The sequence below is a fragment of the Haliotis asinina genome, chromosome 16 (genome assembly GCF_037392515.1).
Source record: "Haliotis asinina isolate JCU_RB_2024 chromosome 16, JCU_Hal_asi_v2, whole genome shotgun sequence".
Taxonomy (NCBI): domain Eukaryota; kingdom Metazoa; phylum Mollusca; class Gastropoda; order Lepetellida; family Haliotidae; genus Haliotis; species Haliotis asinina.
The window spans coordinates 23533164-23553211 of record NC_090295.1 but is presented as its reverse complement, the minus strand read 5'-3'; the positions used below and the strand labels follow the sequence as shown (position 1 = coordinate 23553211).

The 20048-nt window shown below is 39.1% G+C and overlaps 1 protein-coding gene across 6 annotated transcripts in view; it reads right to left on the bottom strand.

Annotated features, from left to right (window-relative positions):
• LOC137268015 (activated Cdc42 kinase-like) overlaps positions 1-20048 on the bottom strand; it is a 155426-nt gene that overhangs the window by 81488 nt on the left and 53890 nt on the right. For 2 of the 6 annotated variants that reach the window (XM_067802499.1, XM_067802501.1), the window contains exon 1: positions 2419-2527. The exons of 3 other annotated variants lie outside the window; for them this stretch is intronic. In XM_067802499.1, the coding sequence (XP_067658600.1) occupies positions 2419-2512 (94 nt within the window). In that variant the 5' untranslated portion in view covers positions 2513-2527. Of the gene's footprint in view, positions 1-2418; positions 2529-20048 lie in introns of those variants that run through there. One more of the 6 variants, XM_067802500.1, reaches the window with a different exon arrangement.

Sequence of the window (20048 nt, the reverse complement as noted above, 5' to 3'; positions counted from 1 at the left end):
TGGACTATTGCGGAGTGCTGCGTAAAACTAAACTCACTCACTTTCAGAAACTGTAATGACATAGACTTTGCTAAACAGTCTAGATTCACTACATATTTAACACTTCATACATACTGAAGACTTGCATGGACTATACTGTTTATACTTGTTTCTCTCTGTTGGTAAATGTTAACAAGCAAGTGCATTTGAGTTTGAGATCAAACTGCTCAGCTTTATCACAAGTGTCTCAAGAATATAAATAATTCTGTCCACGTGAACAAAACAATATTTGAGTTAAGCCTGCATGAAAAGACCCTTTTTAGTTCCTGCAAACGTCATAACTTATGATGTATTTGGAGTCACCTTAATCTCAGTGGGAGTGTAGCTTGCTACACAGACAATAACCATGTCTTGCAACTTAATCTTTCTTAACAAGGAAAAACATGGAAAATCTTTGAAGTTTTTCTCTTTTAACAAAGTTTAGGTAATTAAATTCAGGAAACTTCAACAAGTAACCTAATTACTACTCATAGAAGCATAAACATCAACTGTGCTATCACATTTCTGCTTCTTAAATCTATTTCAGCGGCTTCTCTTGAACATCCACATCTGGCGTTTAAATCACTGAGTCATGGCTGCCCTTCCTCGGTTCTTTAACTGTCTGTTTTGTTAAGATAAAGATTTTTCATACTCAGTTACCATCTCATGTTAATTGTTTCTGAAATCAAACTGAACCGGGACTGAAAAGTGTACATGATGCCTGAAGAATGATATCGGGGAGCATTCTAGTTCTTGTCTGAGGATCAACCCACAATGTTTTACACGAACTTGCACTTGCAAAATAATACACTTCAGTGCAAAACATGTATACTTGAAAGTACATGACATTGATATTCATTTCAGGGGACTCTACAAGGAATATGAATGTATTTTCAATTAATGAAATGTTATGTAAGGTACTATTCAGAACAGTTTTCATTGATAACTGAATTTGGAGAACTTTGTAATGTTCAATTGTGCATCCCTTAAAATGCTGTATTAGTATTCCTTTTGGAGGGGGGGAGGGGGAAGGCAGGGAAGGAAAGGTGAGAAAGAGAGAAAGAAGAGTGAAAAAGAGAGAGGAAGGAAGGGAGGGATACATGGTCCATCATTCTAAAAGTATCAATGCACTGGATGCACATTTCTTTATCATGACGAGAGTTTTACTTTTTCATGTAATAGTACATGTTTTTCAAGATCTGGACTATTCAATCAAACTGACAAAAAAATCAATTAATCTTGTCAAAGATTAAAACTGATCTCATAGAAACACATTTACATGGCACATTCATTCCCCAAACATTTCTGTTAATTTCACGCAGATGATGTCGGATCATGTCAATTTTTTTCAAAGCAGGTCAATTTCCATCCATCAGCTCTGTACAGTGACAAGCAGCTTGTTGCACCAGTTGCCCATTTCCCAGATTTTATGTCAATTTCAGTCTAATCATGTGCATTTCCTGCTTAATATCTGCTTCAGATCTGATGCTGGTCTCAATCTGCTCTCATTTGACATGAGGTGTAGATGAAAGCTTGTTGTCCATTTCCTCTCAACAGCAGGGGGTAGATATTTCTGATAAGACTCAAAAGAGAAACTACAGGCTCCTTTGATGATGTATTACCAGAGACTCTATATTTAGATTATGTTTATTCTTGTTTATTTGAGCACGTAACAGCAGTCAGAAAACTGACATTTACCTCAGTAATCACTAATGGATAAGACTATCATTCTGCAACACACAACTGTTTATTATATTTACAGCTCAATTTATCATAATGTATGCAAGGTCCTCCACATATTCAATTTCTAAAGAAGCACAGCGACATTATGACTGAAGTTATTGCATTACAGCTGGATCTTGAAGTCATCATAAAAAATGTTGTTTTTGTGGAATATTGCGACGTTAGTTCAAATTACTGAAGCAAATGCTCATTTCTGAACCCAACCCAGCCTCAGCAGATGTAAAAACAATGACATCGAGCTCAGTAACCCTATATCTCTCCAACGTTTCAAACTTTTTTTCAGTCTGTCGCTGCCGTTAAGAGTGTGCTTTGTTTACTGATTCAGGCATTGGAGAACTTATAATGTCTTAACTGTGTTCATGTTCATGTATCAGCAGGAATATCTCAGGAGAATTTAAATCCTGCGGTGGCGTTTAACTGCTGTAAAACCAATCGATTTACAGTGCAACATTTCATTTTGTAGTTTTGTAACACTAACTTCAGTCTCCAAGTTGAAATGACAAGTCTGACAGAAAGCCTACGAGCAATCAACTGTGTCTCTTTTGTGTGGAAATACATACAAGCATTGAACCATATCGACAGAGGTGTCTGACAAGCTAACGTTAATATATGTTGGTAGGTCATGACTAAAGAAACATCTCTCTGGCCAACACCTACCTTCTCGATTTATCCATGACATCAATTTTAAATTCTTCATTGAGGGCATACTGAGGGAAAGGTTCTTAATCCGAGATAAATCCAAACGATCCATTGTTGCTAGTAAAATCCACAAAAATATATCCAAACTGGGAACTGTCAAACTAAATCCGTCTGCTTTGGCTGCCCATCAGGCAAGACATTGGCCTCTAACACTTCCAAGCTCCCCACAGCCACGTGATTGAAAGCTGTGAGTCCGAGTTCTGCTAACAGTTGAGCTCTCCTTTAGGCCAGGGTTTTGGGCATCTTGTGGAGGCAATTGATAATCCAAACTTCTGACCTCCAAGGTTCCAGGAAATATCTAAGCACAGTTTGAGCTGAACACTGGGAGCTGTCTGTCCTTACAACTGTCACAACTATTCACTGAATTATTAGGAAAAGCTGATTTTAACAACAAAGAAAAAGTCCTGAAAATGAAAATGTGAATCTCCCTGGAAAGCCTGCTTCTTGCCTCCGATTGGATGATAGCTAATTTTCAAACTATTTGACAGACATAACAAGGAGCCTGCCGAGAGCAGTAGCGTGCTGGCCTAGTTGAACATTACTGACATTATTTAATACAATGCTATAGTAATAATATTACTGTGAGCAATTAGGTCCCACACTGACAATTAAGCCAGTGGAGGCTGGCAGAGATTTTACTGGAATGTTGGCAAAAGAATGACCTACTTGGTCTAAACAGAAGCAGGGAAAATCAATATTCCTCATAATAGCACAAGACACCATCTAAATGAGTGCAACCCATTCATCCTCACCGCCACTGAGCATATTCTGCATTGTCTTTCTGAAGTGGCCATGTGTGACAATGATTTGAAAAGAATTTTGTCTCAAAATATTAAATGTTTGTAATGAATTATGTTCATGTATAGTGACAAAAGAAGCCTTGAATATGTTGATATGATGTTTAAAATTAAATTCAGTTATTTAGAAGTGACGCATTACATAAGTCTCAAGGAAGCCTGTAATTTTGTTTTGATGGTTACTTTAATAAAATAACAACCTTAAACTAAAGATGAAATAAACCTAATCAAGAAACAAAGCAGAAGATGCAGTGCTACATGAAAATGAATACATAAATTTCATTTGAAAGGCAGATATTTCATGATTTCAAGATAAATCAAACCAATTATCACTTCAAAGATATATGGGAGTCGTAAATGCAAAATAAACAGGCTGGCATTGATAAGGCAAGCATCCATGCTTATCTGCTTCCCATACAACAGAACGCACACTTTGGCACCTTCCTTGCTGTTATAAGCCTATCTGTTAGTTGATAAAAGTTGTATCTGCCTCAGCCACTTCTTGCATTAAGATTGGTGGATGTTTAAGCCTGAAGTGGCATAAAGTTGGGAGAATAATTGAGGATCTTGAGGGGTGGAACAATCAATGGGGGATTACTTGAAGAAAGCTGTTTTGTATACCTATTGCAATCTATCATGGTTCATTACTTATCTTGTCTTGAAAACATTGTTATTTATTAAATGCCTCACACAGAAAAATTTTCAGCCATATAGTATATGGCAGTGGTCAGTAAATAATCAAGTCTGGGCCAGACAATCCACTGAATTGACATCACAAGCATCACTCTATGCAGTTGTTATACAATGACATGAGTCAATCAGCTAAATCAGTGCGCTTGACCACCAGATCCTGATAGTCACCCTTGCGACAAATGAAGTACAGTTTCACAGGCCACGTAGTTGGTGACAGAAGTATGACAAGTCCTTTGGTGTACATGCAGTGTTGTGCATAACACTGCACATTTTAGTATATTCATGCTCATTAGATGAGCCCATTATCAAAGGGGTATCATTTACTCTTAAAAAAAGTAGGGCCATTGTACTTTCAATCTGCAATTGTCGAAACTGAGAGATATATGGGACTGAATCAATCCTGATACAATAATAATGGATGTTTTGAGAATGCATCACCACATGGATTTCATTCAAAGCAAAGCCGTTTGTTTAGTTATCCCCTATGTTAGGTGACTGGAGTATGACATGAAAATTTCAGGTTTACAACGTTCAACCAGCACTGTATGATTTGACCCCGAAAACCCTGACCATGCACAGATGCAAAAAAAATTATCTGACAATATGGTCTACAGTGATTTATCGACCTCTATGAAAAACGTCAAGATTCATAATGACACCCTATGCACGTATAGGAGGCTCTGTTGTGCACATGCTCCCCATGCATTGTGTTTGCATGTGGTGATAACGTGAAATGATGCTGCATACACAAGATAAATGTCATTGTGACGTTCCTCAATGGGTTTTGGACCCGTGAAGATCCCAGGGTAGAATAGGCCTTCAGCGATCCATGCTTGCCATAAAAGGTGACTGTGCTTATCGGTAAGAGGCGACTAACGGGATCGGATGGTCAGACTTGCTGACTTGTTTACACATGTCATCGGGTCCCAATTGTGCAGATCGATGCTTATGTTGTTGATCACTGGATTGTCTGGTCCAGACTTGATTATTTACAGACTGCTGCCATATGGCTGGAATATTGCTGAGTGCAGCGTAAAACTAATCTCATTCACACACTCAATGGGTTCCCCTACTTTTTTAAAGAGTAAATAACACATGTACAGCATTTTTCATTAACATGGGTATTAATCTGAAAAAAGGTTATTATATAAGTTGGTTCTTCTGCTGACCAAATTTCACGACCTGGGTTCTGGTCTTCACGAAAGAGTAAGTAATAACTCAAGTCTACTGACCATTGGCATTTCAATGTAATTTAGAACAGAATCGTCAGAAATCCATTGATCTGCGGAAAATTGCTATCCCAAGCAGACCCTGGCATGAGTAGGTTATGTAACTCTGTATAGATTCAGTGGGACCTCAGATGACAAAGTGTTCATGTGACAAGTTTAAGAAACGGACAACAGATCAAACTTGATCTAGTTTACAAACAATAAAGATGGATGATCAAAGAGTCTGACAAAAGGGTCAAAGAGTTCGAGGTCAACAGGTCAAACCTTGAGTTTTTCCTCAGCTTAAGAATATAAGTATCCGTCATGAAGTGACATGACTCATGACAGGTACTTTGTCTGATGGATATGTTTGTCATGCTGAGATACCTGTCGACAGGCATCCTCTTTCTTCCCCACCTTGTAGTCTACATGATTCAATGTTCTGTGTTCAGCTGAACGCACTGCTTCAAGAGATAGCTGTCTTTACAGGATTTATAGTCCCTTGTGTGGACACTGAGTTTGTCAGTTTTACACCTGCTAAGTGTCCCACGGTGATGTGTGGTTAATCATATGTCAACATCTCCTGAATATGTTGTCAGCGTCAAAATATGGATGTTGTGGTTCAGTAGTGCTCGTAAAATGGTTGCATGGTCCAGCGAGTGGTCCGGTGAGTGAGTGCATGGAGCATGCGCCTGAATGGAGTGAGTGAGTGAGTGGTTGATTGAGTGAGTAGTTGAACGAGTGGCCGAGTGAGTGAATGAGTGAGTGAGCAAAGTAACTGCTGATGTTAAAAAACAAAAAAAAATAATTTGTAGAGTCCTATTTCACACTAGGACAGCCAGTCGGTCCTTTATCAGTTTCCTGTTTTCCAAGTGAGTAAGTAAGTGAGTGAGTGAGTGTATTAACACTATTCTATTTATATCACAGGTAAGCCTAGAGAACAAGTAACATATGCATTCCTGTTGATGACAACTCATTACGTCAGAAAATGGTGATTCTGATAAGTTTTATATGCAGTCTTAATTTGAACAGGATAATTGCATACTTCAAATGATCCACACTATCAAACTAATCAACACCCAAGACACAATTTGTAACAGAGTTACCTTCCCCTGTCAACCTAATCATGTCTGCCTATCTCCCTTCCACAACCCACACACCACCATTTCAACCCTCCACACCTTCCTTATCTTTCACTTCTTCTTTAATCCTCAGCTTCTGTTTTAATCTTCCTTCTTCCCTCTTGAATGTTTTTCAAATAAGACTTTCAGAATTAATTTCCAGTGAAAAGTTGGTCACACGAATATACAATGATATCACTCTACAGTCCATGCATGGGAAATCTGAGCCTGCACATATAATTGGAAGCCAGGAGAATGTCAATATGAGCGTCTGCTGCAGCCAAAAATCTTGAGAAGGACCTGCATCATCACATCCAACCCTGTCCAACACAGCAGACTGAAGATTAGCTGTGTCTGAGGATTCATCTTTCCTACCATACAAATGAAAAGCCTGGCCATATAACACACTTGACATGGTGAAATGATGTTTACTACACAAAAGGACATGTTTAGCAATACAAAATTCAGTTTCCGTTTGGATGTTTTGTAAGACTGCTACCTGCAGTATTTGAGTGAAAAGATGTAATCTGTAGCACTTATGTCTGAAGCATGTAACCCAGTGAGTGACATTATGATCCTTTAGTTACACGATGGGAATAACCAAGCCAGCAAGTCTGAGCAACTGATCCTGTTATGACAAGCATGGCTCATTCTAATGAATTTCTAATCAGCATCTTCACACATAAGAATGAGAATCTTTACAGTCACTTCTTTTTCTGCATGCAGACTTTTATCATCAAAACCATGAACTTTGCAAATATGGTCTGATTCAAGATTGATTTATAATTTCTTCAAAATAATCTGGTTGATCAGATTTTCATACAGCTGATACATGTTTGTATTTGTTGTCTAGTGTTTATCACAGCACTCAGCAATATTCCATCTGTAAAATGGATGTCTATGACTGATATAATCTGGACCAGACAATCCAGTGGTTGACATCATGGGCAGCAATCTGCTCTATTGGGATACACTGACAAGTGCAACCAAGTCAGCAAACCTGACTGCCCAATACTGTTAGTAGCCTCTTACCACAAACAATGGTTGCTGAAGACCAATTCTAACCCAGATCTTCGAAGGGGCACATTTGCACTTCTGCTTTAGCATTTCACTAAATCAACCATATTTTTAGGATCTGAAATTATTCAGTACGATCACTGCCATAATTTAAGGAGCATGTTTCTTCATAATTTGGTTGGCTGGTGTTTTTTAAGTGAGTTCAAGTGGGTTTGAGTGATATATGCTGTAACAGCAACTCTCAGCCTTGTTAACTGGGGCAGCCTCCTACCGATTATGCACATGCACAGAATTCTCACTGACTTTGCATAAGGTTAACCAAGATTAATTGCTTTGAACAGAAGCTCAGCAGGTGCAACATCCCAGCTGTAGCCCATCATAGAGATGTGACATCTCACACCGCCTTCACTTTATCTGTCAGTAATCGGAAGTTGAAGTATATTGTCACCGTCAACATACTGAAGCTTACCATCGCCTTCAACATGTTGAACTTCAATGTCACTTTCAACATGCCGGAAGTCTACCATCACTTTCAGCATGTTGCAATCTACCATCACCTTCAACATGTTGAACTTCAATGTCACTTTCAACATGCCAGAAGTCTACCATCACTTTCAGCATGTTGCAATCTACCATCACCTTCAACATGTTGAACTTCAATGTCACTTTCAACATGCCGGAAGTCTACCATCACTTTCAGCATGTTGCAATCTACCATCACCCTCAACATGTTGAACTTCAATGTCACTTTCAACATGCCGGAAGTCTACCATCACTTTCAGCATGTTGCAATCTACCATCACCTTCAACATGTTGAACTTCAATGTCACTTTCAACATGCCGGAAGTCTACCATCACTTTCAGCATGTTGCAATCTACCATCACCTTCAACATGTTGAACTTCAATGTCACTTTCAACATGCCGGAAGTCTACCATCACTTTCAGCATGTTGCAATCTACCATCACCTTCAACATGTTGAACTTCAATGTCACTTTCAACATGCCGGAAGTCTACCATCACTTTCAGCATGTTGCAATCTACCATCACCTTCAACATGTTGAACTTCAATGTCACTTTCAACATGCCGGAAGTCTACCATCACTTTCAGCATGTTGCAATCTACCATCACCTTCAACATGTTGAACTTCAATGTCACTTTCAACATGCCGGAAGTCTACCATCACTTTCAGCATGTTGCAATCTACCATCACCTTCAACATGTTGAACTTCAATGTCACTTTCAACATGCCGGAAGTCTACCATCACTTTCAGCATGTTGCAATCTACCATCACCTTCAACATGTTGAACTTCAATGTCACTTTCAACATGCTGGAAGTCTACCATCACTTTCAGCATGTTGCAATCTACCATCACCCTCAACATGTTGAACTTCAATGTCACTTTCAACATGCCGGAAGTCTACCATCACTTTCAGCATGTTGCAATCTACCATCACCTTCAACATGTTGAACTTCAATGTCACTTTCAACATGCCGGAAGTCTACCATCACTTTCAGCATGTTGCAATCTACCATCACCCTCAACATGTTGAACTTCAATGTCACTTTCAACATGCCGGAAGTCTACCATCACTTTCAGCATGTTGCAATCTACCATCACCTTCAACATGTTGAACTTCAATGTCACTTTCAACATGCCAGAAGTCTACCATCACTTTCAGCATGTTGCAATCTACCATCACCTTCAACATGTTGAACTTCAATGTCACTTTCAACATGCCGGAAGTCTACCATCACTTTCAGCATGTTGCAATCTACCATCACCTTCAACATGTTGAACTTCAATGTCACTTTCAACATGCCGGAAGTCTACCATCACTTTCAGCATGTTGCAATCTACCATCACCTTCAACATGTTGAACTTCAATGTCACTTTCAACATGCTGGAAGTCTACCATCACTTTCAGCATGTTGCAATCTACCATCACCTTCAACATGTTGAACTTCAATGTCACTTTCAACATGCCGGAAGTCTACCATCACTTTCAGCATGTTGCAATCTACCATCACCCTCAACATGTTGAACTTCAATGTCACTTTCAACATGCCGGAAGTCTACCATCACTTTCAGCATGTTGCAATCTACCATCACCCTCAACATGTTGAACTTCAATGTCACTTTCAACATGCTGGAAGTCTACCATCACTTTCAGCATGTTGCAATCTACCATCACCTTCAACATGTTGAACTTCAATGTCACTTTCAACATGCTGGAAGTCTACCATCACTTTCAGCATGTTGCAATCTACCATCACCCTCAACATGTTGAACTTCAATGTCACTTTCAACATGCCGGAAGTCTACCATCACTTTCAGCATGTTGCAATCTACCATCACCTTCAACATGTTGAACTTCAATGTCACTTTCAACATGCCGGAAGTCTACCATCACTTTCAGCATGTTGCAATCTACCATCACCTTCAACATGTTGAACTTCAATGTCACTTTCAACATGCCGGAAGTCTACCATCACTTTCAGCATGTTGCAATCTACCATCACCTTCAACATGTTGAACTTCAATGTCACTTTCAACATGCCAGAAGTCTACCATCACTTTCAGCATGTTGCAATCTACCATCACCTTCAACATGTTGAACTTCAATGTCACTTTCAACATGCCGGAAGTCTACCATCACTTTCAGCATGTTGCAATCTACCATCACCTTCAACATGTTGAACTTCAATGTCACTTTCAACATGCCGGAAGTCTACCATCACTTTCAGCATGTTGCAATCTACCATCACCTTCAACATGTTGAACTTCAATGTCACTTTCAACATGCCGGAAGTCTACCATCACTTTCAGCATGTTGCAATCTACCATCACCCTCAACATGTTGCAGTCAACCAATACTCTCAACATGCTTAAGCCTATCGTTACCATCAACAAATCGTAGTCGACTGTTCTGCCTAACATCAGTATAAGGAACCATCACATTGAAACAGAAAACAGTATTTTCAATACTATCTCTTGCTTTTACTACGGCGCATTTGTCCACATTCTGAGCAACCATCTACCCAATCTGTACCAAGATCTACCACCAACTCTGAAAGTTCACATATCTATGCAGTACACACAACACCTCTGCTGCACTGTACACCTGAATCTTGATGCAGGTGCAGTCGACGCCAGCATGGATTCCCTGCTGGACTACTTCAACCTCAGAACCCCCAGAGAGAACAGACTACTGAACCTTCTGCTCACTTCAGAACTGAATTAAAGAAGCATTACTTTGATCAACTGGACGTCCACATCACATCTACAAGAACAGACATTGACATCATCTAATGCTGAACAGACACAGAAGAGTTGCTTGTCTGGAGGGAGCATGCTGGGACATCTCCAAAACCAGAGATAGGAGCCAATGAGAACCATCGCTATCTCCGACAACCAGCAAGCATGCTATGTACACATGGCATCATGCTGTGAAGTGCCTACCAAAGTCAACCATGAATATATCCTCAAACCCCCATTTATCAGAAAACTGTCTGTTCACATGTTTATGACATATACATGAAGCCAGTATATCAGATCATTAAGAGGAGATGACTTTTGTACGAATGTAATTGAGTATTTCAAGATTATGAGATAAGGGACGACCATATATAAATTGCACATGATGGGAGAGAGAGGTCATGAAGTCATGATACTGCTGGAGTGAGTGAGTGAGTTTAGTTTTATGCTGCACTCATACAGGGCAGCGGCCTGTAAATAAATGAGTCAGAACTAGACAATCCAGTGATCAACAGCATGAGCATCATTCTGCGCAACTGGGAACTGATGACGTTTCAACCATCCAATCCCCTTACATCAAGCATAGTTGCCGTTTACGGTAAGCATGGGTTGATGAAGGCCTATTCTACCCCGGACCTTTTCAGGGTGTGATATTGTTGGAGGATTGCTAAAAGCATTATAAAACCGTACTCACTCACTCATTGAAAACATATGATGCCCAACCTAACTAATAGTCCATTTACAGCAACAGAAGCCCTTCTTTTCAAATATTGTTAGTGCCTCGCAGACCTCTTAAATCAAAGGAAGGGTATATGCATTGGGACAATTAATATATAAAATCATTTCAAGTTTCTAAATGAGACAGCCATTCAGAGTTCCTATTCACCTCAAATGAACTCCCTGACCAGAGGAGAGTATCACCACCAAGGGAGGTAACTCTAGACATTTGTCCCCTGAGACTATCAATATGGGTACTATCTGAAGTATCAGTTTACAAACAGGTGGTCTGATAGACATGATGTTGGCCATCCAGGGAGGTTGGAAGTGGTTGAGAAGTATATGGTTATTAGCTTAATATGACACCTTCAAGATGAAAAGTAGTTCAAAGTGATACAAGCTACTTTGAAATAGATCAGGTGCATGATTATGAGAAGGAAGGACGTTAAGTGCAATACTTGGGTTCTAAACCTGAAACAGAGACACTTTTATTTTGACTGATCTGAAGATTTGCTAAGGTAGTGACTTCAGCCTTGTTGAGTGAGTTTAGCCTTTTCAGAAACATCTCGTAGGATCTCTGTTTCAGTGACACTGACACCAAATCATACACAATATGCACACTCAACATTGCTCAATCTCATGGGTATGGAAACGGTCCTATCACTCTTATTGAACTCACTGTGTACAACACCTCCAGAAACTCTTTCATCATGTCATGAGAGAGAGAATCTAGTTTTATGATGATTTCAGCAATATTCCAGCAATATCACCTACAGGCACCAGAAGTGGGTGTCACACATTATGCCCATGTAAGGATTGAACCCGAACATTCGGTATGATAAGCAAACACCTTAACCACTAGGCTACCCCACCACCCTCATCATTAGGAGATGATTATTTTACATTACATTCTACACAACTTTATAGATTAGTTAGGTGAAAGAGTATTTGATACTTCTTAGAAGCAAGTGAACCAGCATGGAGTGTCCAATGTTCCAAACCAAAGTCAGAACTCAAACAAATATGATTGATGTTTCACACTTAGCAGTCATTATTTTATCAAAAGAAGTTAAACAGTGGCAGAAGACATGATGCCTTTGGAGAACACACTGAAACTAATGATATCAGATGATACCATGGCAACTGAACAGCCCGCTACAGTAGAAGATTTAAGGATATTCACAACAGTTTTACCCTATCCGATTGTGACACATCCCCTTTCCAGAGATGTCAACCTATTTTGGGCCTAGGGGTAATCCTTGACGTCAAAAAGTGTAATGTAGACCCGAAATGTGTAGTGCAAGTTTTCACAAAAGGAATATTCTAGACAGAAATACACGTCCCCAATCATTATGCAACTCCATGGATAAAAAATCATTGTCAGGTCACATGAGATACTTTAATTTCTTTACAAATTAATTTGAATTAGTGTGATTCTAAGAATAAGCAATTTGTATCGGTGTAAGGCCATTTCTTAACCCATACACTTCCTTGTGAAAGCTTATCCACTTTTTTCATTTTCCTAAAACCTGTAGAAAAGCATAAGTTTCACATATAAGTGTAATGGCGTAATTAACTGGTCAAAATTGTAATAATTATGCCAAAAGCGTAAGGGTTGGCATCTCTGCCCTTCACACAACAATCACATGCAGAAAAGATTTGCCCATGGTTGATTGTCTGAGGTGAGGATGGAAAATACCTGTGCATTAATGAGCATACGACTTTAGGTGACACAACAGAATAAAGTTGATTACACACAAGCCTTAAAAGCAACAGCTTCAATTCTCCTCCTTCCTTTACTTATCATTGTAGAAACACACTTGTAGTCAGAGTGGGAGGTAGATATGTTGAAACATCGTAAGTCAAAAAACATCAAAATGAAGTCTTAAAATTATGATAGGGGGGCCTTTTTGTACTAGTATTTTAAAACAGTAATTGATTAAGAAAATAACGGATAAATTAACAATAAACAATTAAAATAAAACAATTTTTGTCCTGAGTAGATGAAATAATGAAGTGAATAATGAAATCGAAATGTGTAATTGTTCTGAAGAAATTTTCAAGAATTCAACCAGTTCTGACTCAATTTCTCAGTCCCTTAACATAACTTCAAAAACTATTTTTCTTTTCAAATGATGATGAGTGATTATGATGCATTTAGAAACAAATTCAGATTTTCTGGGTACAAATGACCACCAACAGAAATAGGATAAAAGTGTTCAATTATGTGTCACATTCAATTTCTAAAATGCACAAAATGTTTCCCGTGTAATTACCAAAATTTAATTAGCAATTGTATTTTAAAGTTTTCAACAGAATTTAGAAGTGAAACACACAAAGGAAAGAACTTAAAGATGTCAACTTCTTTATTTTTAAAACCAAAATAAAGAATTTAAGCTAAAAAAATTCCCATCTATAACCTATTTTAAAATGTAAACATTTTAGATGAGAATGATGTAATAGCAAGGGTTCAGCTGTCTACATACCTGCAAAGATCCAAAAACATTTCCCACACATTTGAACCACAACTGCACCATTTGTCAGCCAGCACATACCTGAACTCCTCTGCAAATGTCAGCCACTTCTCGCAATCTACATCACATCCCATTAGGAGCAAAAACTAAATCCCTAAATTCAACGTGTGACGTTCACCATTGCCTCAAGCCAATCTCCAACAATCCAGCCTAGCTCTGGACAATGCATTGCTTGTCAAGATGGCCAAATGACCCTGGGTCACCCACTGTCTCCTCCCTCAAAGAAGTAAATGTTTCATCACACAACTAGGGGGCTGGGCACAATCAGGGGAGTCATGGGTGGGGGGAACTGTCCTAGAGACTGGGCAGGCTACAAAACACCAGTTCATTCTACCTGCTGCAAATTAGCCTCTTAGAACACACTGCAACCCACTCCGGGAACCCACTGTTATGTTGAGGTAAATAATTGAAGCATTTGGATATAAACTGGGCTTCTCAGGATAGGAAATACTTAAGCTGTCAAGTAGATTTATTCTGTTGACTAGCTTTAATCTGCGGTGGTCACAGATCAACAATCAAATCATGGTATGCTGGGTCACACTTCAGCACCACTGAAATCATGTGTACATAAAGTGGTCACACTTGTAACAAAGCAGGCAATAAAATATTGTTGACTTTTCAGATGACAGTATCAGGTGTGAATTAACATCTCCCTGTGTGGCTTTAACACGTCCAGGTGGTGGAGATTTACAAGATTGGTCTGTATCTTTCTGTAATTGGATTATAACGTATCATGAAAATATACTGAAAGGGATAGGCTGATGCTTTGTCTGTGTAAATCTGGGATTCTAAATGAAGCTAATAACTCCAATTTAAAGTGGAAAGCAGAGGCAGAGAGGTCAAAAAGATTTCTAGGCTTGCTTCATTTCTGCTGAAGGTTTGTAGTCAGTAGGGGGACAACAGACATGTACCCAAGGTATGTTTCTGTATACAGATCTTTAGTATCTGTGCTGACAAAATATTGTGATCTCTTCAGCTTCATTAATGTAGCACCACAGTAAGAGCTCAGCAAATCAAGTGAATATGGCAAGTCTAGATCTCTACAGCCTCTGAAAACAAAGAAGGTCTCAGGGCTCCTTTTCCCTATTTTCTATTTTTTACTCAGATATTTTTTTCCTGTGAAACATGTTCATTTCAAGGACTCATTGTTAGTCTAGCACTCAGCTAGTTGGAAAATCACCGAGTCCCAAGAACTGTGAGGCAAGGAGAAAGTGAGTATCTCTCTTGTAAGAGTGGAATATGTGCTCTGATTGTGTAAATTTCTGCCCCAAGGCAGATCCATGATTTTGAAAATGGGTGTGGCACTACAAAAGTCACTACGATGGCTGAAGCACTTTGAGGAATTGATGCAGGTTGACACGATCACCTGTAAGGTGTCAGAAGAAAGGCTCCAGGGCACGTGGTTTCTCATAACACCTTCATCAGCATTACAATGATGCATGCATGCATCTTATCTGCATCCTCGACAGGATAAATCAGCTTCAGATTTATTGCAGTAACAAAGATTTAAAAAAAAGGCTGGATTTGCAAACATTTAAAAACAAATATCCTTAAATTTGCTGTCTGCATACACTTTTGAAATACAGTAAAACACAATCCTGCTTTAATACTACACATTCTGTGAAGATAAATCATGTCAATAAGTTTGAAATGTGTAAAACAAAAGGAACCTCTACTGGCTTCCAACTGTTATACACATGCAAATTGTTTTCACCATGACAGACTAAGGACACTTTCATTAAGAAGAGGATGTTCCTTAATCTCTTTTGAGCAGTATATTTAGTATAACTTGACTTTCTCTACATTTTCTCCACCTGTTTGTGCTCTTGGTAATCTCCAGAGCGAGGAACTATAACCCAAATTCTCATTAATCTCAGAGGAGAAGGGACTGTGCCAAGGGTACTGTCTCTGCTCATTTGTATCTATGTAAAGATCTGAGAAATCAACTGACACTAGTACTTGGTTTGGATTAACAGGTGTGAGATCTGGAACTCAGTGTTGTGGAATCAGGAGCAGTGTGGGCATCTCAGGATTAGATAATAAATTGTACTGAAGTACTGACCCAATAGTAGCAGGTTTTTATAGTTTTAGTAGCAGTAGTGCCAGTTTATTGAGACAATGTAAATAAAGTATTTTCTAGGGGCCCTGAAACAGCTCACTTCAGACCTGGGAGCAGCAGATCCTTATTAAAACATTAATCATCTTAATTCAAGTCCTATTCGTTCTCAGCACCAGCAGCCTGTACTCTTTCCATTCTCAGTTCAGTGGAGACTTGAGGGCTCTTTAACTGAATTGTTCCACCTTTTCGAAACCTCTACTTAAGGAACTAGACGTCAGTAACTGTGACTTTTGCTACTGGTGTGAGCACAGGTTCTTATATGGAAATGTACATACCTAAAACCTTTGAAACATATATTGAAAACAAATTGTCAACACCAGAGAGAAAATGTTGATTTTTGGATACATATGACTTTAAGTAAGTGAATCTAATTTGACGACACTTTTGGAAGTATTCCTGCAATATCACCGCGGAGGATAAGGGAGTGATTTCACGCTTAGTATCCATGTTGTGAATTAAACCTGGGTCTTTGGCGAGATAAGCAGATGCTTTAACCCATTAGGCTAGCCCATCAATCCTATTAGAATCAGAACACTGGACAGAGCATAAGCACAATGCCACAAATGGATCACTGAAAATGATCATTTCCAATCAGGAAGTGAAGACATACTCCTGGAAATTTCTTTTATTTCACATTTTAAAGACATAATAATAAAGAATCTAAATAAACCAAACATATTTACATTTCAGAGACTAAAGACACATCCAATGATTACACTATTGTTTCTGTAAGTGTACACCATATTCAATGAGATTAAGTTGAATCATTTCCACGACAACCGAAAAACTAAACTGAAGAAAGGAACACGAGAACAAATTGGTCTATTTTGGGCCTTCCCTAATTTCTTATGTCTTGAGGATGATATATACTGTTTGTCATGCCAAGTTGGATTTCTACTTAATGTAAAAAGACAAGCTCAAAACCACAGGCCAGCAAACACATTTTTTCGCCTTAACAATACAGACACTGTTCCAGATATGTAAGTTACCTTGTCACACCTGTAAAAAGGCTGGCCACCATGAAGTAAACAAATGATATTTTAGATGTAGCTGGACCACCATGGCCAGGTAGATGCTTCAGTGTAGGTAAATGACCATGAAGGTAATATGATACCTGTCAGAGAAGTTGGTCAGACATAGAGACAAATTGGATACTATGTCAAATATGTCAAAAACAGATCAGCATGTAAACAGAAATATAAATAACAATTGCAAGCTTGCTATTTCTGGCCTTCTTACGATGTTTAAGGTTTTATTCGTTGTCAAATGATCACAAGATTTGTTTAAGGATTTGCAAATACTTGGATAGTAAACTTGATCTTTACCTGTACTTTTGACTGAATGAAGTGTAGTTGCTATTTAAGACGAGTCTTGGTACAAGTCATTAAAGAGCTTAAAACAAGACCTGTGAAGGTCCAGGGGTAGAATAGGCCTTGAGCAACCCAAGCTTGAGAAAAAAGGCGACTATGCTTGTCATAAGAGGCGACTAACGGGATCGGGTGGTCAGACTTGCTGACTTAGTTGACACATGTCATTGGTTCCCAATTGCGCAGATCGATGCTCATGTTGTTGGTCACTGGATTGTCTGGTCCAGACTCAATTATTTACAGACCGCCGCCATATAGCTGGAATATTGCTGAGTGTGGCGTAAAACTAACCTCATTCACTCACGCTTAAAACAAACTCCTTTGTTCAACACTGCTTTCAGCAATATTTTAGCAATATTTCAACCACATCTCTGCCTGCTCAAATTGGTTTCAAAGACAGTAGCCATTTGGGGAATTAAACCCATCCATGGTTGGGTGAGATAGGCCACAAAACTTGGGTCCTTAAAATGTAAAGGCAACGCAAGAGTGAGTGAGTGAGTATAGTTTTATACCACCTTTCGCAAAATTGTAGCAATATCACGGCAAGGGATAAATGAAATGGGCTTCATACATTGTGCCCATGAGGGGAATCAAATTCAGCTGCCAGCACCTTCTCCCCAAGAGCTTCTAGCATTAGTAACATAGGCAACAACAGAGCAGAGCACAGTGGTACAACACTAGCATAGAGCTGCAAAAGGCAAGCACCCTAACTACTGACCCATAAGATCATCACCTAACATTTCTTTAAAATAGTTGTAATCTATTCCAAGGTATAAGAATGAAGATTTTTATGGATATCAACTTCTTTATGTGAGAACACAACGTTTCGGAGTTAATGCTTACTCCTTCATCACCTGATGAAGGAGTAAGAAGTTGATATCCATAAAAATCTTCATTCTTATGTATTTTCACTTCTAAATGACATTCAAAGAATTTATTCCAAGGTAAGTCTTTTAATTTGGTCATAAATGGAATGTCTCCAAACACTACTCACTGTCTGCTCTCATGAAACATACACCATCCTAATCTCACTAACTACAATACTTGTTAGTCTATATAAACATCATTGACAGCACATCTACAAGTACAATGAAAATAGTTTCCTTTCCACAGGGTACAACAAGCGATCTAACCACCGACTCCTCTCCTTGGGTTCCTTCTGTATCTACCCCTAATCTTCACAGTAGTAACCTGATGAGTTTTTTAACCAAAGCCCATCTGATAACCCTAAACAAATCCCTGCGACCCAGGCTATTCATTGTGATTGCCTGCTGCCAGAGTCAATGCGTTGATGGCCCTACAGAGATGGGTGCCAGGGTCAATTTTCTGCTTGGCGTGTCATTAGGCTTGCCAGGGTGGGTGTGAGGTATGGAAGGAATTTCCTCATCCTGCTCCGGCTATGTAAGCAGAACTTGGAGCCGAGACTTCTACTTATCTTCTGCCCCAAAGGAATGGCTAGATCACAGGGCAATGTGACAGACAAATTTGCAGTTGTTTGCATGGCTTGAATGCTGATGAGTCCAAATGGAAGAGGTCAATTGTGCGCTGGATCACTGATCCTTCTGCTGTTCTGATACACGTGCTGTGGGGTCATCTAAGGACCATCATGCAACAATGACATAAATATTTCCCTGAAGTTTCCCTTCTAGTTTTCAGATATCATGTAGCAGATGTGTGAAGCTTTTGGAAGTTATGAGATGTTTTATAAACATGAAGTGTTGTATTTCACTACAATGGGGTAACCAAGATGTGTGAAAAGTATGATTAGTTTGGCGACTTCAGGCTGTGATCAAAGATTATGCCTTTACACAGTCAGCTACGTTTTGGTTCAGCCAAGTTTAGACTACACTGCTTGACAGCAGGACTAGACACAATAATTCACATTTTGTTTGGGTGAGTGAGTGAGTGAGTGAGTAAGTGAGTGAGTATGCCACTTTAAAGCAATATTCTTGCAATAACACCGCGGGGGAGACACCAGGAATCTGAGTGAGCGACTGAGGTTTAGTGAGGGTTTAGGGGCCAGGACACCAGAAATGGGCTTCACATATTGTACTGATGTTGGGATCCTAACCTGGGTCTTTATTATGACCAGCAAACACTTTAACAAGTAGGTTAACCTATCACCCTCCACGTGTTGAGACACAAAGACATGGTTTTGACACTTTGATATCGAACTCAATCTGTGACAATACATATTGACCCTCCCAGCTCAAAGTCATCCATAACCATCAGCTCAGCAGACATTAATACCATATGGACAGCTAGATTAAAACACATAGTCTCTCTTTTTCTACCTACAGCAGGAGCCTAGTGAACTATGCTGCTCAAACATAGAATTGCTCAGACCGAGTTGTGAAACATATGATCCTTCAAATACATGGGGAGAGAAAAATCTTGACACAAGAATCATCAAGAACTCACACTGACTCTGGAGTAATCATTTATGTACATTTTTTTGTCATATCCTACAAGTTTGAACCTGAATTTGACTCAAGAAGGTGCATGGTCATCGGTTTACCCCTTTTTTCTTTGGTAGAGTTTCTTATCAATGTGCAATACCTGACCCCTAGGAGAAGGAAAATGATGTTGTGTGAAATTTATTTCATCAAAGCAAAATTACTTTTACATTACCGACTCTAGACTATGACATCAGAAACAAGATATGCCCATGAGGTTACCCAGACAATAAAGAAAACAACATGAATGGCACTGTCCTTATCAAAATTTAAGTTACTATCACACGAAAACTTAAAC